At 40.3% G+C, this 25,173-nt stretch overlaps 1 protein-coding gene across 2 annotated transcripts in view; it reads left to right on the top strand.

The window, feature by feature from the left end:
• Positions 1 to 25,173, top strand: part of lyst (lysosomal trafficking regulator) — a 73,799-nt gene that overhangs the window by 42,092 nt on the left and 6,534 nt on the right. For both annotated transcript variants that reach the window (XM_042502737.1, XM_042502736.1), the window contains exons 16-46: positions 552 to 712; positions 1,461 to 1,651; positions 2,328 to 2,573; positions 4,345 to 4,518; positions 5,294 to 5,443; positions 6,731 to 6,868; positions 6,947 to 7,145; positions 7,236 to 7,364; positions 8,973 to 9,597; positions 10,520 to 10,700; positions 11,982 to 12,151; positions 12,298 to 12,528; positions 12,696 to 12,862; positions 14,566 to 14,718; positions 14,863 to 15,024; positions 15,409 to 15,600; positions 15,711 to 15,922; positions 16,933 to 17,142; positions 17,618 to 17,794; positions 17,999 to 18,075; positions 18,200 to 18,388; positions 19,986 to 20,131; positions 20,232 to 20,328; positions 20,508 to 20,569; positions 20,777 to 20,832; positions 20,929 to 21,081; positions 23,228 to 23,472; positions 23,804 to 23,870; positions 23,950 to 24,106; positions 24,676 to 24,816; positions 24,919 to 25,136. In XM_042502737.1, coding sequence (XP_042358671.1) covers positions 552 to 712; positions 1,461 to 1,651; positions 2,328 to 2,573; positions 4,345 to 4,518; positions 5,294 to 5,443; positions 6,731 to 6,868; positions 6,947 to 7,145; positions 7,236 to 7,364; positions 8,973 to 9,597; positions 10,520 to 10,700; positions 11,982 to 12,151; positions 12,298 to 12,528; positions 12,696 to 12,862; positions 14,566 to 14,718; positions 14,863 to 15,024; positions 15,409 to 15,600; positions 15,711 to 15,922; positions 16,933 to 17,142; positions 17,618 to 17,794; positions 17,999 to 18,075; positions 18,200 to 18,388; positions 19,986 to 20,131; positions 20,232 to 20,328; positions 20,508 to 20,569; positions 20,777 to 20,832; positions 20,929 to 21,081; positions 23,228 to 23,472; positions 23,804 to 23,870; positions 23,950 to 24,106; positions 24,676 to 24,816; positions 24,919 to 25,136 — 5,476 coding nt within the window. The remainder of the gene's footprint in view (positions 1 to 551; positions 713 to 1,460; positions 1,652 to 2,327; positions 2,574 to 4,344; positions 4,519 to 5,293; positions 5,444 to 6,730; positions 6,869 to 6,946; positions 7,146 to 7,235; positions 7,365 to 8,972; positions 9,598 to 10,519; positions 10,701 to 11,981; positions 12,152 to 12,297; positions 12,529 to 12,695; positions 12,863 to 14,565; positions 14,719 to 14,862; positions 15,025 to 15,408; positions 15,601 to 15,710; positions 15,923 to 16,932; positions 17,143 to 17,617; positions 17,795 to 17,998; positions 18,076 to 18,199; positions 18,389 to 19,985; positions 20,132 to 20,231; positions 20,329 to 20,507; positions 20,570 to 20,776; positions 20,833 to 20,928; positions 21,082 to 23,227; positions 23,473 to 23,803; positions 23,871 to 23,949; positions 24,107 to 24,675; positions 24,817 to 24,918; positions 25,137 to 25,173) is intronic.

Genomic DNA, 25,173 nt, shown 5'->3' with positions numbered 1-25,173 from the left:
TGCACCAACTTTGCTGCTGGACTTAAGTAAAATTTCAGGCATCATACATCACTGGGGGCAACATGGAAATATGTCAAAATGTGGGACTGTCATGTACAAATAAGCAGTAACGATAACAATGTAAAGTTGGCTACCGTTTTGTTGTTGTTATGCTTGTTATTAAGAAATGGAGAGTAATGCATTAAAACAACATCAAACTATGATAATACCTTCAATCATTAATTTTAAATCTTTAATAACAAAGAAAAACACATTTGTGGCTTTCTTTTTGTTTGTACAGACATCTCACAGATTTTTTCTCGTAACGCTTTGTCTAGCGTTTTCCTCTGTAAAACCTCAGTTTGGAGGGTCATGTAGCAGCAACACTTTGCCCAACTGTTCTATTCCAACTAGCATCTCCAGCTGGAATCATAACACCCTACCCCTAGATAAAAACAAACAAAACGGAGGGGTAAGGGCTAAATGGTAGGAGATGGGGTATACTGGGATTATGGAAGTTTAATTTTATATCTGGTAAATAAATGAACATTAACCTTCACTCTCTGTTTCAGGAAATGTGAAGTTTCTTTGGACTACACCCTGCCCAGAAAGTCAAGTTTATCATCTGACAGCAACAAGACTTTCTGCATGTTGGGCCACTGTACGCCGTCCTCTGAGGAGACGCTGAAGCAGGGTGGACGCTGGAGCATGGGCACTGTGCTTCTCTTTAATGGTAGGACCTCCTGTCTTCTTTATCTAACTGAAATCATGTTTCCATAAGCTCTCAGATACTTAATCCCAGTCACTCATCATTTTACTCTACATTCATACATGCAATCTGCTATAATCCTTTATATAATTTAATCTGTTCCACCTCAGTGTCGCTCCCTGCTGGTACACTGATTATTACCAACTTCTCTCTTATTAGCAGTAAATATTGGGCTTATAAATGCACAGTAATGAGTCTTGGTGCAGTTATATTTTTGAAGCGTAACGAGTCTCAGGGCTGTAAAAGGCTGCTGCTGATGTGTGTTGCATGCTGTAGATTCTTAGCATTCTCTCCAGAGGCTAACTGAATACTTCTCTTGTTGCCTCTAATTGTCTGTGAATGGCCTGCCTCTGGGTAATCTCAACCTGTGAACCCAACTGATGTCTTTAGACAAGCTTTAGCCTCTCTGCTGTTGTAGGTAGCAGCTTCTTCTTGGAAAATAAGGACTATGAAAGACACCAAAGTTTCGTGAAGAAGAACAAGAAATTAGATATCAAGGAGCACCATGGCTCTTCAGGGTTCTCACTTTGCGTCACATCATATGTCTTTACGTTATGGGTTATGGATGGAATGATATTAATCATTTACTCATCGGGTTTATTTAGGGTCAGTGTTAGATTTCTTACAATTCTGTTTCTCAGCTTTTGAAATGAATTTGCAGCATTTGTCTCAGTAGTAGAGTAAATAAAACCCGTTTTTCTCCATTTTTCAGGATCTAGAATAGGATCTGAGGAGGCCCTCTACCTGTACACTAGTGGGCCTGACCTCACCTCAATCATGCCCTGCAAATACGGCAAGCCCAGTGGGACGATCTCCAAGTTTGTCACTCTGGAAGGCCTGAAGTGTGAGCATGTACGAGAGCTTCTCATGAAGAACCAGGATGTGGACACAACAGCTCTGGTTGTAAGTCTTTGTTTTAGGGAAGCACCAACTTATCATCCAAATCACAACATAAAAGCATTCACTTATTAAACATTCAATAGACAAAGAAGTGTTTTTTTGTCATTGTTGTTTCAAGAATTTTTTGAAAGTTAAAATACAGATTGACAATGCTGTTAAACCCTCCACTTATACTTAGTGTTTTAAGTGTTCTGTAAGCATAGCAAATCCCTCCTATGTCTCATTTATTGTTTCATTTCACGGTGTATGAGTAATGTGCTGGTCCAATTAGCTGTCATTAATGATACTGCATGGAAGGAAGTAATTTTTCCCCAATGGAAAAAGCTATTACAGTTAAGCTGGAGCTATTTCAGTGAGACTGAAAATAGTTTTTCTCCCATTAAATGCTAATGGCTTTGTTGATAATAACTCTGCTGATTAAAAAAAGAAATGAAGGGGGTAAGACAAGAAGAACTAATGATTTCCACTCCACATCTTCATAATTTCTGTAATGCTCTGCCCAAGTTTAGCACAGCTAAATCCATGCTAGAAATTGTAGCTCCAGGCTATCTGGCCTCCTTGCTTGGGTCTAATTGAATTTCAACAAAAAAGATTTAATACAGAAAATTCTAAAACTCTAAATAACTAAAAGTTACTGAATGAAAGTTGTAGCTGAAATGATAATTGTGTTTCTGTGTAGGAGAGCTTGGCAGTTGTGTATGCTCCCAGCAGTCCTAGAGTCTACACCATCTATGAGCCGGTAATCAGGATGAAGGGTCAGACCAAGATGGTGGTGACACAGCGGCCGTTCAGCTCCAAGGAAGTGCAGAGTGTTTCCCTGGAACCGAACTCTCTCCGAGCTCTGCTCCCCACTGAAACCCACGGCCTGCAGAGCGTCCTGCACAAGATAGGAGGAACAGGAAATTTTGTCTTCCTCTTCGCACAGGTAGTTGGTCCATATTTCGATATTTTCATTGGAGCTAAAGCTCTGGCTAGGTCCCTTTTAGTGTAACATTTCTGAAATACTGTTTGTTTAAATAGATGTTTTCCAGAGAGGGAAAGGGTTTTCTTCTTTAAAAGGTAATTTCTGTTAATTTTACAAATTCAGTAAAAGGAAAACATATATCATAACGTCACATATTGAACACATCAGGGTTGTCCCCAACTAAGAATTTACACAGTCGAATCTGATTCCTCAAGAGTTGCCTATTGTAGACTAAGAGTTAAATTCTTTTTCTCTCACTTTGATCCGCACTATGCAAAAAAGCTAAACACACAATTGAAACACACAATTGAACAGTTTGTCTTCTTGACGTGGCATAAGGACTTACTGTGTAATAGGATGTGTTTCATCCAGCGCTGTTTGTTGTGTGTCGAGGGTGAGTGTGTAGATGTGTGTTTGTATGTAGGTGTGGCACTATCCACAGTACTGAAAGAGTGGTGAGAGGGGATAGACTTGACAGACAGAACACGTCATTTGTTTGGTTCATGCTTGCTTTCAAAAAAGAAATTTTGAGTCTAAAAGGTATTCATTTTACAATGAATCTGATCCAATCTGACACACCGGTAGATACCAATCAATTTTATGTTAAATCAGAATTTTAACAAATAGACCTAATGGAATGATCCTTTGTTTCATAACCATATTTTCCCCCAACTGCCACGGGTCGATCGTGAGATTTGGTCACTCCAATATCACATTATCATCTTGCATTAACTTCTGCTTCCCAGCTGGTCTTCTGTTACTGCAGGGTGCATTTCAGCACCTTTTTTAAGATAACAAACAAAAGATGAAGGGATTTAATTTTCAGTTCATAAACAATCATAGAATGGATGTCATAGAACTACATTGGTCAATCAATAGAAACTGAATAGCCAACTATTTTGATTATCAAATAAACATTCAGGTCATTTCTCAAGCAAAAATGCCAAATGTTATTTTTCCGTAACATTCCTATTTTGACATTCCAGTCTCTCAAATCTGAGAATTTGCTGCCTCTGCTTGTCTTAACATTTGAGTAAATTTAAATCTTTTTGTGAAGTGTCAGTAAGGGGGTGACCTTGAGTGCCAGGAAATGGGGATTGGCAATTCTCACTTTTTAGAGGTCAAACAATTAATCAATTAATCAAGATGATAACTGGCATATTAGCATATTTTCCCCACTGTGGGACTAATAAAGGATTATCTTATCTTATCTTATATTAATCAGTTGTGAAAATAATCCTTTTTTGCAGCCCTACAGTTTAAAAAGCCTTTATTATGAAGTCAGTTCACTGCATCATACATGCATTAGTGAGGGTGCTTTGTATAATGCTAGAGGAAATTCAAATTCATTTCTAATCCCAAAAGATAATTGATAAAGCTGTTTTATTTTTATGAATGATTCAATGATTAACTCATGTTTGAACTCTGTAATTAGCTGTTACTCATCTGATTCTGAGAATGTTACCTAATTGATTATGTCTGTAACGGGTGACCGGCCTGTGTTGGTTGAGGAGAGTCATTGTAACTGTTTGCCAGTTGGAATTGTAGTTTAAATGTCACTTTCACGGACAAAGTTTGATATTAGGCTCATGTGTGCTTTTGTGAGAACACAATAACTGTAGCAGGAACAGTGTGAAATAGCGTTTTAAAACTCAAATTTCAGGCCCTCGCTGTTCACATTCATACATCTTTTTGTTCCTCTGTCCCTCGCCTCTGGGTCTGCGGTGTCCAGACGGTGGAGCTGAGTGACTGTGAGAAGACCCAGGCTCTGGCCCTCCGGGTGCTGCTGTCTTTGTCCAAGTTTAACCAACACCGCATCCACGAAATGGACTGTTACCATGGTTACTCTATGATCCACCAGGTCCTCATCAAGTCCAAATGCATCGTTGGATATCATATGCTGAAAGTGAGTCACACTGTGAACTCTTTGCCGTCTTCTGTAGCCGCCACCTCTGCTGATCTGCGCAGTAAAACGTATTCATTTTACAATGAATCTGATCCAATCTGACACACCGGTGCCTCTCAGAGCCGGTGTTGGTGACCCTGCTGTTACTTGACCCTCTGGCTGTGTCTGTAATTGAGCTGTGCGATGGCTGTGTGCTGAAATGGATTCTGTCTGACTTGATGAAACATTAAGGTCCTGCAGAGTCACACAGCACCTTTGATTGCCTTTGTCACTTTAGGCTTCCAAATACTGTATTGTATAGCACAGAAATGCACTGATTAGTAATATTAAACACTCATAATCATTCCTATATCAAAAGGAACATGCTGTGTTACACTCATTGGATTTGTTTTTCACTTTTACTTTTCTATTTATGCTGCAAAAAAGGCGGCCAACTTCTGTCTTACGTTGGTCTACCACAGACCCAAAGGAGTGTTAGATTTATAACCACTGCAGTAAAGCTGGTCACAAATGATAGACTCTGATCAATACAGACACGGCTGCTCAGTGAGTAAATGGCAGTGGATTTGACAGAGTGATAAGCACTCCAAAAAATTTCATGGAGAATTTATTGACTCTCCTCCTGTCTGGGATTCTGCACTGTAAGGTTGTTTCTGGAGAGATAGTGATTATCAATATGTTGAGGTGTGTGTCTGATGAGAGTGAACAGCACTCTGTTATAAAAACACTGTAGAAGAACTGATGTGGTATGATGTGCCATATTTTGTCCCTTTAGACTTTACTGGATGGATGTTGCAGTGAACCCATCCTCATCCTGGGGGACGATGGGCAGTTCCGTTTGGACGCAGAGTCCATCGCTGTGGTTCAGGATATCAAGCTTCTCTCAGACGTCCTGTTGGACTGGAAGATCTGGGCCAAAGCTGAGGTAAACCTATACATCACAGGGTCAGTCATGGTTTCAGGGTTCCCCCTGGTCACGGTAAACCTGGAAAAGTCATAGAATTTCACAGTTGCATTTTCAAGGCCTGGAAAAGTCACAGAATTAGTAAAAATCATTAAAAGTTTTGGAAAGTCATGGATTTTTTTTTTGTGTACAATGAAGTTAATTATCTTCCATAGTAGTCTTGAAAGCCAGCGCCAATCTGACACAAGTGCTTGGAAAGCTATTGTTTAATAAAGGGCAATGTATTGTTCATGACTATAGCTTGAAGTATGTAAGTTGAATATGAACATAACCAACTATTAGAGACTTTTAAAAGGTTGCTGTTAAATTTCATATAGTAATTAACATTCATTTTAAAGAATACTGTACATTTATGTGATGTTACACATTGTGATTGTCCCAGATATTTTATTCTTGCAAATTCAAGAATAAGATTTGAAATTTTGCCCATGAAAATATGATGAAACCCTGTGTTTCATTAATAACAGAAGAAATAACACGTCTAAAAAAATTAAACAAAAATGAAAGAATGTACGAACAGTAAACATGCACAAAGATTAACAGTCGTATTTCTAACTAGGTCATTAGAATGATTGCAATTTAAGACAACAAATAAGTTGCTAGGAGACATTTTCTTTTCTTTTTTTAGTCAAATATGAAGTAAAACTACAGCCAGGATAAAGAGTAGAAATACAGCTCTAGATGAGTTAAATTTTCAAATAATTTTTCTCATTAGATTTAAAGGTGCAGCAGCACAGAAAAGTAAGAAAAGAGAAAACTATTAATGTGGAATGGCTTTACTGAATTTGCACATTTCTAGTTTCCCAAGGTCTTTTCATTTATTAACATCCATTCCTGATGAGGTGAAGAAACCTTAAAGCATCATCATCTAATGGTGTGCTGGTGATAAATTCTTTCACCTTAGGAGCAGCACTCAGCATTTATGATTCAATCTTTTACCATGTTTCCAAAAAAATATCCAGGATTTAAAGGTGATAAATTGGTTTAAACAAATTTTCACCTCGATTTTCTGACAAACCCAAAAGTTTTGGAAAGAAAGTACTAACTGACTGCAAATCATGCAGAAATAAACAGATAAAATTAAGAAGTGAAAATTACTTACTAATTACTAGTACTTTATGTTTTGCATTCTGTGCAGCAGTATTTTTCTTTGCTGAGGAGTGATGGCACTCTCTAATCCACCATTAGATGAAGAACCAGATAATGTTTCTGCCTATTCATTGTCATTCACTGTGTTGTTTCTGTCAGTGTGGAGTGTGGGAAACACTGCTGGCTGCCTTAGAGATCCTCATCAGGGTGCACCACCCTCATCAGGTCTTCAACATCCGTCAGTTCCTCAAGGCTGAGGTCGTGCATCGCTTCTTGCTCACCTGCCAGGTGTTACAGGTAAGTCGTAGCCATAAAGCAGCTCTAAGAAATATCTCTTTTGACACTGTCACTGACTTGCATGATGTTTGTCTGAAGGAGCATCGGGACGAGCATCTGACTGCCATCCCACAGGATGTCTGTCTGTCATTCGTCAAAATCATCCAGGAGGTACTCGGGTCTCCTCCGGACATGGACCTGCTTAAACTGATCTACAACTTCCTGCTGGCTGTTCACCCACCTACCAACACTTACGTCTGCCACACTCCATCCAGCTTCTACTTCTCACTGCACATAGGTGAGGAAGAAGTGCAGTCTAAAGCAGCACCACAGTATCAGTGCCATTAATTCAATGCACTGAGTTCTTTTGATGTCTCTGATTTTACAGATGGGAAGCTGTACCAGGAGAAGGTGCAGTCCATTATGTACCTGAGACACTCTAACAGTGGAGGAAAGTCTGCCAGCAGCTCTGTGATGTCGCTCTCCCCAACTGTCTTCACTGATGCTGCGCATGAAGGTACAGCTGTTTCAACTATATTACATCAATCACAAAGGGACAGTTCACTCCGACATAAAAAAAATCCCCTTAATTGCTGAGTGCTATTTATCAGTTTAGATTGGTGTGGGTTGCAGAGTGTTGGAGATATCGGCCATAGAGATGTCTGACTTCTCGCTAGTATAATGGAACAAGATGGCACTCTGCTTGTGGTGCTCAAAGTGCCAAAAAATACATTTGACAAACTCAACAGCAATGTCTCTTTTCAGAAATCATAACCTGGTTACTCAAGATAATCCACAGACCTTGTTGTGAGCAGTTTCATGTAGGAACTATTTTCTTTCTACCAAACTACACCTTTGACTGTACCCCGGCATCTACTCACTGTGTTTGTGACAGTGGGGAATGTAAACATTAATGGCGTCCGTGGCTGGGCTGTGATGTTAGCTAGCGTAGTGGTGCTAAGTGAGCTGGCAGTAGAAGCCCACTTTCTTCTGTGTGGTGATGCAATAAACAGCTGTATTTTAGTAGCGAGAAAGTAGTGCCTACATAAAACTGTTCAAAATAAGATCTGTGGATGATCTTGAGTAACAAGGTTATGATTTTTGAAAAAAGACATTGCTGTTGAGTTTTTCAAATACACTTTTTGGCTTTTTGAGCACCACAAGCCAAATGCCATCTAGTTCCATTATACTTAAGAGAAGGCAGACATCTCCACGGCTGATATACTCACACTCGGCAGCCCACACCAAAACAATCCATACTAATAAATAGCACTATAGGTAAGAGGAAATATGTATTTCTGATTTTTGGCTTAACTGTCCCTTTAAAGCACTCAAAAGCATCCAACACAGTTAGGAGGATGATTAAATACAAACAGTTCAGTTTGTTGCTTGTTTTGACATTATAAATGGGCAGCAGTGCTTTCATGAGTGTATTTCTGTCCAACAGGGAAAATGTGTTTAACATGTTTAGAGCTGCATCAGCCCTGTTTACTCACTGTGATTAATTACAGTCACCAGAGTTTTATTTTAAAGTACCACTAATGTAAACACCATTACTTATAGGAAAAGCTGATGCATGGACATTAGGTCATTATGTGTTTGTGAAACTCCCTCTAATCTTCCTGTTCTTTGCTTTAAAAAAGATTTAATCTAACTGCTGCTCTTAACAGTATGTCTTACAAAGCCATCCTCTTATATATCTTTGTAACTACACCATTTCACCTCTTTTATCTGAGCTTTATAGTTCTACTCAGTTTTACAATTATGAGCCTCTTTTGTCATCTTAGCCTTGCTTTTTGAGATTTATTCTTTTTATTTCTTGTAAAGAACTTTACTGTATAAACTGCTTTATGAATAAAGTAAACCTTACATGCAACAGTACGTTGTGAGACATTCAGCAACAGACATTTCCTGCATTGATCCACAATTTCTGACCGCACTTAAATGTACAAATTTGTCAATGAATATCCGCGATTTTGCTCTGCCACATCATGTTATTCATCACATCCACAAGTCCATCAATTTTACTATTTGCCCTACAAGTGTCAGTGCAGCTTCTGTGTCTGCATACAAATAGGCCCTTTGCAGCCTGTAAATGCTGAATCATTTTTGTCCTGTTTTCTAGGCCATCTCCACGGTCCGTCCCCTGAACACGGAGGTGATGATCATTCGTTACGCCCACCCAGTCTGGCACCATCTCCGTACTCCTCCCCTCTACTGACACCTCGACTCGGACACGGTATCTCAAATGAGGCAGGTGAAGGTGACGGGATCTCCCTCACCACACAGCAGGCTCTTGGCAGCACAGAGACACTCAAGAAGGGCGGAGGGGACGAGCAGCTCCTGAGCAGCTGTGAATCAGCCAAGACAATCTGTGAGTCCAAGGACATAGGTGAGGGAGGAGCTCTGCGCACTCCTTCTATCAGTGTGGAGGAGGAGCGGGACGAGGCGGCAGAGGTAGACAGCCTGGCAGAGGGCAGCGTTGGGGTGGCTGAGTCTGAGGACAGGTTTGACTGGGCCAGTGACGAGGCGCCACGCCGCCCTGACAGCCTGAAAGGCATCCAGTCTTTCCAGAGGAGCCACAGCAATCTGGCCAGTCTTGGCCTGGCCTTCCCAGCTCCAAATGGCTCGTTGGCAATCGGCCGCTGGCCCAGTACAGCTGACCGAGGCTCCATGCCCGAAGACTGGGAGAGCTACACTTACTCTCCTGGCTACGAGAGGGCGCACAGCAAGACTGAGTCCAATGACAGGTATGCTACTGTAGTAAACTTTAACAAGACATGTTTGTTTGAATGTGCTGTATCTAAAGAAAATTCTTACGGGAGGTTCTAACTGAATGAGCAATATCATTACTAATCTTAATTAAGTCAGCCCACACTAAACCATGGCGGGTCTGTAAATGACTTTGTGTACTGTGAGCACTAACAGTCTCTTTCAACATTTTATCTAATTGCATGTCTGTGTGAGTTTTGTTCTGCTACATAACTCCAAAAAAGATAAATACCTCGTCCACTCTGCTTGATAAAGAAGAGCTGTGAAGGGATTTGCATAATCTAAATACAGCATTTGGTTATGGTAATAATCCTGAGCCAACGTTGAAAGTGATTCGCACAGCGGTGACAGTTTCAGTTTATTTCTACCTGCCATCGAGCTGGTGACTTAAACTGATAGGAAATTAAAAAACGATTTATTCCTTGTAATCCTGTTTTCTCACCAAAGTCACCTTTGTCTTTTTATTAGACTCAGTTTGATCTGTTGCCGTCTGACATTTAGATATCTAATTTGATTTGCTGATGAATTTCAAGCTGTTCAGAAAACTTTCAAGAAAAGAAAACAATATCCTCATGGCAGGTGTTTGTTTTCTTGTCTCTTGCTTTGACTGCTTCGGCAGTATTAATGAAACTAGGTACATTCATTAATGTCTCCTTCCTGATGAGTACAACAGGCTGTTGTGGGTTCATTGACAATTAGCTTTTCATCTGACTGATGCAAGTTTTATAACTGGGGTGCAAAACAGCTTTCTCAGTTCTAGTAGTGCTGATTATGGCTCTTTTTACATAGTTGGACTCACAATAAGCAGTTTTACTTGTCATTTTGAGCACTGATAGAGGAAATTAAGTTAGCTCTTCCTGCACAATGATTCAGAACTAAAGTCTAAGCGGTGTTTGTCAGGTCCAGCACTGAGGACTGTCTGGTGCTGATCTGCTGTGGACTCTATGATCTTCTGCGGGGCATCCTGCTGCTGTTGCCTGACCTCATGCTTGAGGAGGTGATGGACAAACTCATCCAGCCAGAAGCCCTCATTGTCCTGGTCAACCACTCGTCACCTCTCATCCAGCAAGGAGTCATGAAGGTTGGTTAAGTATCTTCTTTGATTAGTCTCAAACACTGTGAAGCAGGTTGATCTGCAATATATGGAGGCTCCGAGGGGCAAGTGAGATCTATGATGATCCATTTTTGGTGTCCAATTGATATTGTTATATTTGTATTGTTTTTTTTATATTGTTTTCTCTCCTGTTTTTAGGACTTAGGAAAAAGGTTTTGCCAGGATGCTATTTTAAAGTTCCATTTTTCCATCTATTAAATGAATAAGGGGGACAGTTTTGCCAGATAAAACAACAAAGTTTTGCCATGTTCATTTTTCTTAGTTACTTGTTTTTTCACAGCTGGAAAAAAGTTTTGGTGTGTGATTTTTTTCTTTCAGGATTATTTTCCTTGTAATATGAATTTCAAATTTCAGAGTGTATCCCTAGCACCTGCTCTAAACAGGACTAAAAGCTGTAATGTTTTCTTCTGGGTGAATTTTGGTTCAGAAAGGTTCAGAAATTATGAGTTAGCAAGTAATGTTACATTACTGTTATGTCTGTCTTATGACTAAAAGTGTATTTTACTCTGTTCTAGTTTGCTGTTAGCGTTAGCTATATTGACATTAACTGTTAGACAATACGGTAATGTCACGTAACATGCTAAAACCCAGTAAATATACTTTGTTTTCACAGACTGAAAAAAAGAAACTAGGGGAATCATCACAGTAAAAACTTTTTACCTAGCAAAACTTTTTCCACCTTTTAAAAATGGAAAAAAAGGAGAGGATCTTAGGAAAATTATCCTGGCAACACTTTTTCCACCTGTCTTTAAGTCACAAACACAGGAAAGAAAACAAGTTGAGAATTAGAAAATTGATCACCAGATTTTTTTTCTCACTCGCCTGTCAGGGCTTCCATAGATTTAGCACCAGAAGTCAAGTTTTACTGCACTTATGATGCCAGTAGACAATGTGGTATTTCCCAGTGACAAATGTTTTTGCTCATTACCATTCTCAAAAGTCACATTTACACATTTGTTTTTTATCTTAGAGAAGCCTTAAAGGTGCTGGTAGCCAGGGTTTTATTTGGACAGAACCAGGCTAGCTGTTTCCCTTTGTGATCAGCCTTTATGCTAATCAGTCTTCTCATTGAATTCTTACCATGAAAGCAAGTATCTATTAAACATTTGATTCCCTGTGCCTCAAGATCTTAGTAAAAAAAATATTATACTCTAAAAATGGTACCAGCATGTTAGGAAAACATCACAATATATTGTCAGCATTAAAACTAATCTTTCTGAGGTTACTTCATATTATTCTCTCTTCTAGCTGCTGGATGCATATTTCAGCAGAGCCCTCAAGGAGCAGAAGGAGAAATTTCTGAAGAATCACGGCTTCTCGCTGCTCGCCAACCAGCTGTACATCCACCAGGGCAGCCAGGGGCTCCTTGAGTGCTTCCTGGAGATGCTGTTTGGACGGCCGGTGGGCCTGGAGGAAGAGTGAGTTCAGGGGAAATAAACCTATCGAGCCATAACATCTAGTGCACCATAGTATGCATAGGATTGTCTGCTGTATAAGTAAAAGTGTTTGATGCATACATTTTTGTGCACGTTGTAATATTTTTCTCTGCTGTATTGCTTCACAGTCTGGACCTGGAGGAAATGGAAAATATCTCACCCTTCAGAAAGCGCTGTATCATCCCAGTGTTGGGTCTTATTGAGAACTCCCTGTATGAGAACTCCTTGGTGCACAACATCCTGTGTATGCTGCTGCAGCTCCTCAACGCCTGCCCCAAGCTGGCAGACATCCTGTTAGACCATGGGCTGCTCTACGTGCTCTTTAACACCCTCTCCACCCTCAATGGCATGGAGAACGGGTAGGGCTGCCAGAACAGAGGATGATTCATTCATACACCTCCATGGGTTTTGTCTTGGACCTTTGAGCCATGAATTGAATCATTAATCCTTTCTTACTGTTCATTGGTCTATACGAGACTCTTTCTGTGCTTCATATTTTCCTGCTTTTCTTGTCGTCCCTCTGCAGTATTCCCCTGAATGACTACAAGCTCCTGGTGTGTGACATCCAGCAGCTGTTAGTGGCTGTGACTATCCACTCCTGCAGTTCTTCAGGGTCCCAGTACTTTCGAATCATTGAAGACCTCATTACCTTGCTCGGTTTCATGCAGACCAGCAAGATGCGTCGCACACAGGGTGAGGGCTGGATTTCTAAAATTCAATACACATGCAAAATACATCAGTGTTGTCATCTGCTATGCTCTGCAGTTCTGAATGATATCAAGCTGCCAAGCTTGGCAGCAGAAAGAAACTGGGCTGTCGCTTCATTATCTATAACTGCAGAGTGGAAACTCATTTGAGAGAAAACATAATTTGAGAAATATCTTACATCTCCATCTTCCCACTAAGTAGTTTCCTCTCATTCTTCCTTAAATTTGCTCTCTGAACGTATCTCTCCCATCTCTTTCCCATTAGCGTTGATTTCTTAGTCATTTTTTGATGTGATAAAATCATTGTGTAATCACAAAAACATTACAAGGCATTATGGCCCTGTACATGGCACCCTTTAATTTTGCTTGTTTGTCATTTCAGTAATAGTGACTGTATTACTGCCTTCATTAGGCTAAATTAATGAATGCCAACAGTTCGTAAAGAGCTGCGTGTTTGGACAGTTTGTTCACTAGCATAATCGACTAACCAAACTGCAGTGTTAGGCTACCTATTCTGTTATGTTTGTGGGCAAGTTTTATTGTTCACCCAAGAATAAAAATAATAGAAAATAAGCAGATTAATATACAGCATATTTGGCTGTTGTCATATTAGGGAACCTGAAAAATTTTAAAATATTACCATGACTGTTTACCCAATGTCACTGCAAAGCTGTACAGAGACAAAAATGCCAAGAATGGCCTAATATAATTACTAATGATGATAATAATAATAATAATATATAAGTTGAAGGTAAAACAAACAAACAAACAAAAAGCCAATAAAAACAAACTGCTCTGTTAATTGCCAATCCACGATACACATCACACTGATACAGTAAATAGAATATTAAAGGAATGCTTCACCCACAAAATCATAATTTGTGTATCAGCTACTCACCCCATGTTGTGTTGAGCTCATAAAGAAAACCACCTCCGAGATGAGCGAAGAAATGAAAAATTAATAAAAATTCTTAATAAATTGTAGCACATGGGTTTCGCAGTTAAAAACAGCTAAACAACATCAAAACATACCATTTACCTCAGAGGGTTTTACAGTATAATCCAAGTCACACTTATCCAGTCGTGTGCTCAGTACTTCCCACGAGCACGCATTTCTGCGAAAACATTACTATGTAAACCCCCTTTTACTTCAATTTATCAAGAATTTGCTCGGTTTTTGGATTCTTGATTTACTGTGGAGGCATGCGAGAGAAACAAGTGTTTTTTTTCTTGAACTTAAGGTTACACAGTGAGAAATTGATATACAAGTTATTATTGTGTTGACGAAGTATTTCTTTTAATTTCCCATGGCCCATTTTTAAAAAAGTTTTTCTGTTTTTTATATATTTTTTTTAATTCTGGTATCATGGTTAAATTCAAAATACATTCATATTAAAGAATGATTATTTAGTTAAACATGTGTTGTTTTTTTTATATGTCTAGAAAGGCAAGCTTTCTTTACGACTAGTACAACATGCCTTTTGAATTACATTCATATGTAAGAGAAGATTCTACGTAAAATAAAATTGGTGAAGGAAACAAGTTCTCTTAAATCACTTCTATGTGCCACAAATCACAAAGCCAAAAATTTGTTTGCTTGATTGTTGCATGAAGCTAATTGTCAGTCACTCATGAAGAGCGTCAACTTGTAACGTTACCAAGTTCACTGTTTGTTATTGGTTTTTCCAGAGATGGCTGTGGCTTTGCAGTTCCGCGTCCTTCAGTCAGCGATTGAGTTCATAAAGACGACAGCCAATCAGGAACCTCAGAAGCTGAGCAGCTCCGTTAATCCTCCGAGCTCTCCACATCACGCTATCTATCAGAAACGCAAGAGCATTGCAGGTGAGTATTTCCTCTGTGAAATTTGGTGTCTAGTTCACTGATCCTGAGTGTCAAGATAGAATGGACTACCGTGTGTTTTCAGGCATTTCACGTCTCCACCCTCACCTGTCTGTTTATTGATCCTCTCCTCGTCACGATCTCAAGGTTCCATTGCCATGAAAGACTCCATTATTCCCCGCATCCCCAGACAGCACTACTGCTCCTATGGCCAGATCCCCCTCTCCCCTCCCTTCAGCTTCCTGTCCCAGGACTCCCCCCTCCCCTCCCCATCAGGAGCTCCATCCTACATGCTCCATTGTGACGCAGGTAGCTCAGACTGCGGTCCGCAGCGGAGAACATCCTCCTTGTCATGGAGCATGTCTCCCGTGTTTGCTGTGAGCTCACCTTTTCCCCTGTACTCACCTCGGAGGTTAATCTGCCCAGTACCCTCATGCGCTACTGGTGCCTTTGTGTGTGCATGTTTGAAAGCTTAATTGAATCTGTGTTAAGCATTTTAGCACAGATGGCACTTTAGCAAATCTTTCTAATCTTTGCTGTGTTCAATGATTCACAAGATATTTGCATAACCTTACTCTGAACTTGGAAAAAAAAAAACAAAAAACAAAAATGTGTGCTTATACTTACAAATATCATCATGTGTGCCTAATTTTTGTTTTCACAACTGAGCACATACCAATATTGTGCTTGTAGGCCGGCGCCGCTTCTCTCTGGCCCAGACTGACTCTCTCCTCATGCGGATGCGCTCCGTGGCCAGCGATGAGCTCCACCAGATGATGCAGAGGAGGATGAGCCAGGAAAACCCCATTCGTGCCAGTGAGACTGAGTTCGTCCAACGGCTTCAGAGGCTTGTGGTTCTTGCTGTCAACAGACTCATTTACCATGGTAAACAAATTGTCCTGCTTATCTATTCCAGCCATCCTCTCCTTCACTTTACATGAGCATAATCCGAGCCGTCTAATTCTGGTTCTGTATGAATGTCTCTCTCATTTCAGATGTGAGTCAGGACTTATTTGACCTGCTGAATATTCCCGACTCTCCAGACCAGCAGCTTTTCACACCAGAACCAGGTGATCAACTGCAGGACGACAGTGGCTCCACCTCCGTCCCACACTCTCCCATTCCCTTCACCCTGCCGCCCGCCAGCAAGAAGAGCTTTCAGAAAGACATCCTCAAACTTATGATGGACGGGATCAAAATCAGCCTGGTATGTCGACACAGAGAACCCTTTTCAAATAAATAAGCTCTGGGTCCTGAACAAAGTTCTCTTCAGCATGCTTTGAACCTTGGTGCTGTCTGACGAACCAGCATGTGCTTTGACCAGTTTTGAGCAGAAGCACTATCATCAAATATGCCTCAGAGGGTATTGCAAAATGCACATTCAGAGTAAACATTAGTAGCAAGACGGCGGATCACATTGTTTACCAGCTTTTGATCTGTTATTACACATATTTGTTTTTATGCCTCGGCGTCGGTGATAGCCGTAGTTGGAGGCATTATGTTTTCAGTTTGCTTGCCTGTCCATCCCATTCCTGTGAACACAATATCTCAAGAATGCCTTGAGCGATTTTTTTCAAATTTTGCACAAACGTCCACTTGGACTCAAGGATGAAATTATTAGATTTTGGTAGTCAAAGGTCAAGGTCTTTGTGACTTTGCATTTGTCTCATTCTTGTGAACGTAATATCTAACAAACACCTTGAGGGAATTTCTTCAGATTTGGCACAACCGTTCACTTGGACTCAATTATTAACTAATTAGAAATTGGTGGTCAAAGGTCAAGGTCACTGTGACTTCATAAAACATATATTTTGCCATAAAATGGATGCAAACTTGCAACAAGTGCAACATGACTGATGAATGCAAGCATGCAACTGCCCAACAGTTATTCTAGTTTTCAAAAAAATTAGCACAGAAGGAGCAACTATACATGAATCAAAGACATAGAATATTTAAGTGCTGTAACCAATAAAATATGACACACCCACTGATGTCATCACAATTCGCACTTCAGGTCAAGGAAAACCTGCCATCTTTTCTGGTTCAAAACCATTTCATTTTTTGGTCGAAATGTTCCTAACGGTTCCAAATTAGGTTTCAGAACTGGAGCAGAACCTGTTCCATGTTGGTTGAAAAAGAGTATGAGCACGCTTTTTTAGCTGTTAAAAGCCACTTGCTATATTATGAGACCTTGCATTGATGGTTTTGATCTCACAGGGCAGCACGGGTCGAGGTGGAGCCCCGCATCAGCAGTGGCGAAGAATCCTGTGGTCGTGTCGAGATACATTTAGGGTCCAAATCGGCCGCCTGCTGGTGCACACACTCAGTCCTGCGCATCCTCTGTGTGACAGGAAGGAGTCGCTGGAGTTTGTGTTTGATCCTAGACATTTGGATATCCTCAAAGAGAGTCTCAGCCCAGGTCTAGAGGTGAGTGTGGAGCAAATGCACCATTTTTCGCTTACACATCAACTTAGCTTTTGTTCTCTGCCAAGTGTTGGACCCTTAAATGATATATCTCTGGCCATTTTTACCTACCCAGTGCAGAAATTGTGTTTGTTTCAGGGGAAAGTGTGAGTGAGTGTTCAGTGTATTAGCTTTGCTTGTCATTTCCACTCCTACAGACAGGTTTTTCCAAGAGCTGTCAGGCATTGGCTCTAAAATAACTCTGATAGATGTTTTCATGCTGTTCAGCAGCCCCCTTGCATCGCCATGGGAGCCTTCTTTCACTCCTCCTCTCAGGCTTTACCGAGGGTCAACTAGCCGGAAAAGGCTTGTTTCCTGTCCATCAATGTATGTGACTTGCTGCAGACACAAATGAAAATTGAATCTGTGCTTTGTTTCATCTCTCTCTCTCTCTCTGTGTCTCTCTGTGTCTCTGTCTCTCTCTCTCTCTGTCACTCAGCATGGACCGAAGCTGTCACTGTACCTGTATGAGATGCTGCACGATCACAAGGACAGCCTCACCAAAGACGAGCAGAACGCCGTGGGTGTATTTATGACTTCACTCAAGCTTTGTGGCCATCGCTGCATCCCACCCAACACTCCGCACAAACAAGACTTGCTCAAGGCCATAAAAGAGGTAAGTCCTGGAAAGACGAACAGTTGTTAAAGCAAAGAATAAGCTCTGATCCATTTTACGCAACTGAGTGTTGTAAGAAAGTAGTATGAAATATAAACTTTTGTGCAGGTGGAAAATTTTGGTTGTCCATGCAGCCGGTCAGATTTCTTTATAGCCAGAAAATAAAGCTAATGAACTTGTTTACTTGCAATGTTATTTACACAGGAAAAATTCAAGTATGAAACGGAAGAAAAAACAAGCAAAGGGGCGTGGGAAAAGAAAATGGCCAACACTCAGAGGAAGTAAGTAGGGGCTTTTTTTTGGTCCTGAGACCAAAGCACAGTCCTCAGCACAGGAAAATATTGTTAAGAATCATGTCTTAATTCCACTTTTCCGTTCACTCTGTTCTTTCTCATTCCTCTGCAGTCTTATCCAGAGGCTGGATGGAAAGTCCAAGGACATTTCAAAGATTGCAGCAGATGTCACTCAGAATGTGTCTCTGCGACAAGGCATGGAGAGAAAGAAAGTCATCCAGCACATCAGGGGACTCTATAAGACTGACCTCAGCGCCAGCCGACACTGGCAGGAGCTGGTGCAACAACTCACGCATGACCGGTAGGCATCGACATTTATCTTTCACGGGGGCTTACACAATATTGGCACAAAGTGCAATAATAAAATCGTCACTGTAATGATGATTGTTATTCTGGTGATGATTATTTTTGTCGTCTTTACTTTATGGCCATTGTCTTGATAATAAACTATAGAGAAAATGACATTTTAATGAGAAGCAATTATGTTGCAGTTTGTGTTTGAATAACTAGATTTGAATAAGATAACAGATGATCTCAGACGTACAGGGCACCGGAATACAGGGGAAACATTTTGTAGAACAGTTATATCAGGTTAACTCTTTGATGTGTTGGCTGTATATCCTCAGAGGCAGGGCTGTAGCCAGGATATAACACAAGGCCAAAGAGCCATCCACACCAAAAATGAGAACTATAACATTAACTATGAATATGTTATTCTAAAAATTGTTGTGGACGGAGCCCACACCACAACTATGGCGATGACAGTGGTGAACGATAAAAAAAATGACATCCAATCAAAATCCATTTGAATTTAAAGAGCGTCATGTTCAACATGATAGATTTCATTTTGAAGGGACTCATCATTGATGTTCAAACAGAATACAGAAAGAAAATAGCAATGAAACGATCTATAGAGACAGTGTTAAAAAGCAGAACATCTGGGATGCAATCGGGCTCACCCGTGTCCTTATGGTTTTCGTTTAGTTTCTCTGTGCAATGTAAAGCAGTTACAAATTATCAGTATCCATTTCCCCTAAGCTGATGACACAGCTGGAGCGCCAGCTTGTGCTTTGCGCCACTTTTTACAGAATGTTTGTCGTTCATCAAATCAGTGTGGATGCTCACATCGCTATCTTCATAGTCATCTTTATAGTTATTGCTCTCAATGTGGATGGTCCTTAGAGTCTGCAGCCATGCTAGCAGCTCTGTCAAGCTATACTAATGCACAGTTTATAGCTAAATGCTAACATCAATATGCTTAAGTATTCACAAATGACAATATGAGCATGCTGATGATCAGATACAATGTTAATGTTCACCATCTTAGTTTAGCATGTTCTCTTCTAGCATTTGCTAATTAGCACTATTTTTTTGACCTGCTGGTGGCACTAGATGAAAAGTTGTGGGATTAATGAAGTTATTATTATTGATTCTATAGAGGATATGAATATCTGCAGAATATCTACAGAAACATTTTTGGCCTTATTTTTATGAAACTTGGTGGAAAGGTGAGGCGGGGACTCGGGAAGAACCCATTAAATCCAATCCGAAGCAGTTAGGAATCGCAGGGCGGATACATTAATTATTTTTCACTTATATTAACATTGGCAGATAGGGCATGTGGCCTTGGCTGAGCTCTGTGCCTCAGATGCTCAAATGCCCTTCTAGGTTTAATGTATCTCAGACCTAAAACAGGTGAATTTAACAGTTCCTCCCTCATTCTGAAAATATTTGCACCAGGCTTAAAAAACTCACAATGTGAAATTTATGTGAAATTAAAGAATTTAAACTCCATGGCCTTGGTGTCCCCAGTGCTAGCTACAACTCCTTAATAATATTACTTCAGTATTGATATGAGTAGACGAAGTGTTTGAGAAGGCTGTACCGGTCTGTTTCAGAGCGGTTTGGTACGACCCGACGTCCTACCCAACGTCCTGGCAGCTGGACCCCACTGAAGGGCCGAACAGGGAGCGACGGCGGCTACAGAGATGCTACCTCACTATTCCTAACAAATACCTGCTCAAAGACAGACGCAAGTCTGAAGGTGAGGAAACTGTATTTATAGCAGTATGACAAAACCCTGTCTGATACCCGTGTGTTTGTCTTCTTTACTGTTTTTAATCTGACCTCCATGTCTTGTCTAGACACAGTAAAGCCACCGTTGTCCTTCCTGTTTGAGGATAAGACACACTCCTCCTTCTCCTCCACTGTCAAAGACAAAGCCACCAGCGAGCCCATCAGGTATAATTCGCTCCCCCTCTGTCACTCTGCCTGCCTGTAAGTCATTAGTAAACATCATATTCCTCTCAAGAAGACAGAAGGATCTGGAGAAGGCACATAAATGTCACATCAACTTGTGCTGCGCCGTGCTTTATTCAGATGGTGTATTTCTCGTGTGAGAAATGTTTCTTTGTCCTTAGGTTCACCAGACGGTGCATCAGCGTCGCCCCCTCCAGAGAGACAGCAGGGGAGCTACTTCTGGGTAAGACACTGACCATCTCTCACAGCTGCTCCGTGCATAATATAGTCAGCGGTCACAAGGCACAACAAGTAATGTGCTCTCTCTGAAGCACAAGAGAATATTGCTCTCCCCTCACACACAAGTGTTTGTCAGTTATTCAGTGGGGGGAGCTCGTGTTTGTCTTGCTCTTAGTACACTGAATCTCACTCACCCTGTGTTGTCTCACAGGAAAGTCTGGGATGTACTTTGTGGAGGACAATGCTGCTGATGCTCATGACAGCCAGGTAAAGCCAGAGGACAGTTCAGGATTATTCTCTACCAGAGGGCCATGTGAGTCCACCTGGAGACTCAACACCAGATGTGTTTATGTGTTTGGACAGAGTCTTCATGGGGAGACTGAAGCACCGTCTTTCTCCTGGACATACGAGGAGATCAAGGAGGTGCACAAGCGCTGGTGGCAGCTGAGAGACAACGCTGTGGAGATATTCCTCACCAACGGCAGGACCCTGCTGTTAGCCTTTGACAACACCAAGGTGAATCAAAAACACAGGTCATTTAAAAACAAAATGAACAAAGCCAAGTTCTGACTGAAAGTTGGCTATACAGGAAACAGATAAGTACTGACGTTGCTTATGAATGACATACAGTAAACGTGTCAGTGTGTATTCACTTAAGCAGTTTTATTTCATTTTTACCAAAAATTGAGTGTGCTTATTATAAGAGATGTACCGATTTATTAAAAGAAGAACCACATTGGCCGATATTTGCCTTATTGTCTGTCATAGACGTGCAAAAATGACGACATCAACTACCGGAGGTAACATTGAGTTACATAATAATGTGTTCAAAATCTATTAAATAAAAATGAGTATTAGGTGAAAGTAAATGATAACAATTTCATGGTGTGTTCAGTGTAATGTAAAAAAATAGAGTTTTTTGATGAGAAACTTGAATAAATACAGTTGTTTTAAGAATAAACTGTATTTGTTTATGTTTTCAAGTTTAAAATAGATATTAGATAGGTAGTTATATTGTAAAAATAGATTAAATCAAATTATACAAAAAAAAAAAAAATTGCAATTGGCCAAATTATTTTACACATCCGCAGCAATGTCGGCTCAGAATTTCACACTATCCATGCATATATGCTTATGATCCATAACTAGACTTTCCAGCAGCTCAATAAGAAAGATTTGCTCCATGTTTCATTTGAATATAAAAATGTAGCCACAGAGGATGGACTGTGATAAAAATGACAAGATGAGAGAGTGTACTGATGCTCAGAGAAAAAGATGCATGAATAGACAAAATGCTACTTGAAAAAAAAATATTGGCAGTGCGAGTTAATTGTGGAATTGCCTTTTATCCCTCAGACCTGCCGAGCTCTGGAGTATTTTGTGCCAGGAATCAATCACAATGATTAGATACAGTACCATCACACTGATCAAGCAGAAAAGAAACAGTATTATTTAAGACTGCTTTCAGTGAAATGCTGAAAGAGTGTTTGATGTGGTTGGACAACCGACTTTAGGGCAAGTCTGGGGTTAACAGCAGGTATTTTTCAATGCAAAGAAATCAAGTGTTACACAGAAGAACTCAGCACACAGAAGCCAAACAGATCATCTGTTGTCTGCAGACCTTCTTCTACAGGCATAAAGATTTTTCCCTGTTTATTTATTTCAAGTTTAGACTGATATGTTTTGCTCTTTTTGTTTAGTGTCTTAACTACTTTTGAATGAATTGTCATTAACTTTTGAACTCACACTCATGTTCACCTCTATATGAATTTTTGTATCTTTGGTGATGATTTGTCAACTAACAACATCATCATGTCAAAATTTTTGTTTTTTCCAATACGTTGGCTTATAACCAAATACCTGCAAAAATAATATTTCCATCAGCCTCAGATGGATCTTGTGTTTTGTGTTAATTACATGTAAAAATGTTGGCAGGCTAACATGCTAAACTAAGATGATATAAACATTTGTGTCATTACAACTTTAACATCAGCATGGCAGCATGCTGACCGAAACATTTAGCTCCGAGCCCTGCTGGCCCTAAGTACAACATCACAGAGCTGCATTTTATGCATTAATTGGTACTTGGACCAATGACAGGAAACAAAAGTGTCCCTAGCAAGACAAGAACCTGGGACATTGGGGATTATGGTTGGCTAGCCACAACTGAATTTATATATCTACATATATACATACATACATATATATATATATATATATATATATATATATATATATATATATATATATATATATATATATATAGATATATATAGATAGATAGATAGATAGATAGATAGATAGATAGATAGATAGATAGATAGATATATATAATTTATTGATAGTTGAATCTTTCATAGCAGCATATAATATATTTTCAGTTTTTCATTGATCATCTTTTAAAATTAAAAATAAAAATAAATTTCAAGAGTAACTAAGTATTGATATTTATTAGTTATTTCATGTGGATCAGTAGTTTCAGTTTCAGTTTCCTGAAGGCATCCGGCTCAATTTCTCAGTGGTAAAGGAAACAAAGTTCCACAATCGATTTTATTTGTCAGATTGGATCATTCAGATTTTGTTTCCAAGTTAGTACTTTTTCCACTTCAGTTTCAACATCAGAGATGGAAAACATCTCATGTGTCTGTGTTTTTGCCTTTAGTTCCGTGACGATGTCTACCACAACATCCTGACCTCTGATCTGCCCAACCTGCTGGAGCATGGAAACATCACAGCGCTCACTCAGCTGTGGGGCTCGGGTCAGATCTCCAACTTCGAGTACCTCACACATCTCAACAAGCACGCAGGGCGCTCCTTCAACGACCTCATGCAGTACCCAGTGTTCCCCTTCATCCTGCGAGATTACACCAGTGAGACGCTCGACCTGCAGGACGCAAACATCTACAGGTCAGTGCTGGAAGGCAGCTCTGTTGATACGTTTGGAAAGACGTTTGTGTTATTTTGTTTGAAAGTCTTAAAAAAAACTGTACTTGCACTCAGATATTCACACTAAACTCCTCTTGTTTATGCGAGAGCCTTCCACACCATAATTTTAACTCACAATGCAATGTTTATTGACTTGATTGTTGTATTTTCAATTTATTTGATAAACTGGATGACAAAAAAGGTTTCTCTGAAGCCAAGACTCATGACACAGGATTCATTCTTATTCTGACTGATTTGTCACAGCTGAACATTGTGGCTCATTACCGCTTGATTTAATTTTGTTTTAATACAGAAATTTAATCAAACCCATTGCCGTCCAATCAAAAGAGAAAGAGGATCGCTACGTGGATAATTACAGGGTGAGGCCTGTTTTCTATTATAGCATTTGTTTCCTGAGGTTGTTGGATGTTTGGGTAATAACACGTGTTTGTTGTGCAGTACCTTGAGGAGGAGTATAAGAAGGGCATCCGTGAGGACGACCCCATGCCTCCTGTGCAGCCTTATCACTACGGCTCACATTACTCCAACAGCGGCACTGTGCTGCACTTCCTCGTCCGAATGCCTCCTTTCACCAAGATGTTCCTCGCATACCAGGGTAAGTCATTAACTTTTTTACTGAAACTTAAGGAAGAAAATCTGAAAGAAAATCCGGAGTCTCCAGCTGTGTTGTCTTTTACAGTTTCTCCAGTTTCCACATGTCCTGTAAATATTACCTGACTGACAGTCCTTTAACAGCGGATAATTCTCAAACATCTTCAAAAAGCTTTTAGCAGCACCGAGTGCAGCCTGTCTGCATTACATTGACAGCTCCGTCTTGTTTGATGCTGAGGCTTTTAGTACTGAAATGTTGAAACATACCGTTCTCAGATCTGACTGAGCAGCATGTTGCCAAGTCGTGTTGCATCACATGTATCGGCCATGAAAGGTTACTTCATCTTTACACTTTTCTCTGATCAACTCCTCGCCCTTCCCCTTCTCTTTTCTCTTTTTTCCTTTCTTGTTAATTATTTTTTTCATTCATCCGTCTCGCTCCTCTGATCCTCCGAGGCATCTTTTCATGTGATCGTAAATGTATTCAGCAAGCGTGGTGTCTAAGGTCATGAATGGGGATCTTTTCAATCAGCGAGTCGAATCTATAATTAGATTGTCTTTGGCCTTAATCAGACCAGAGCTTTGATATCCCGGACCGAACGTTTCACTCCATGAACACCACGTGGCGCCTGTCCTCTTACGAGTCCATGACTGACGTGAAGGAGCTCATCCCAGAGTTTTTCTACCTCCCAGAATTCCTGGTCAACAGAGAGGGTAATTATTATTATTATAATCTGAATACATATCATTTATACAAGCATAACTTTTTCATATACTTTCATGTATTAATAAATAATTTTTTTTTTACCTCCACAGGTTTTGATTTTGGTGTTCGTCAAAATGGTGAGAGGGTGAATCATGTGAATTTGCCACCATGGGCCCGCAACGACCCACGTCTGTTCATCTTGATCCACCGGCAAGCGTTGGAGTCGGACCAGGTCTCCCAGACACTGTGCCAGTGGATCGACCTTGTGTTCGGCCTCAAGCAGAAAGGCAAAGCTGCTGTCCACGCCATCAATGTCTTCCACCCAGCTGTAAGTAGCTTCTATCGAAGCTTATTTCTGCCAGTGC

The sequence above is a fragment of the Plectropomus leopardus genome, chromosome 15, assembly GCF_008729295.1.
Source record: "Plectropomus leopardus isolate mb chromosome 15, YSFRI_Pleo_2.0, whole genome shotgun sequence".
NCBI lineage: Eukaryota > Metazoa > Chordata > Actinopteri > Perciformes > Serranidae > Plectropomus > Plectropomus leopardus.
The sequence above is the reverse complement of the archived record's forward strand: the minus strand, read 5'-3'. Positions and strand labels throughout refer to the sequence as shown.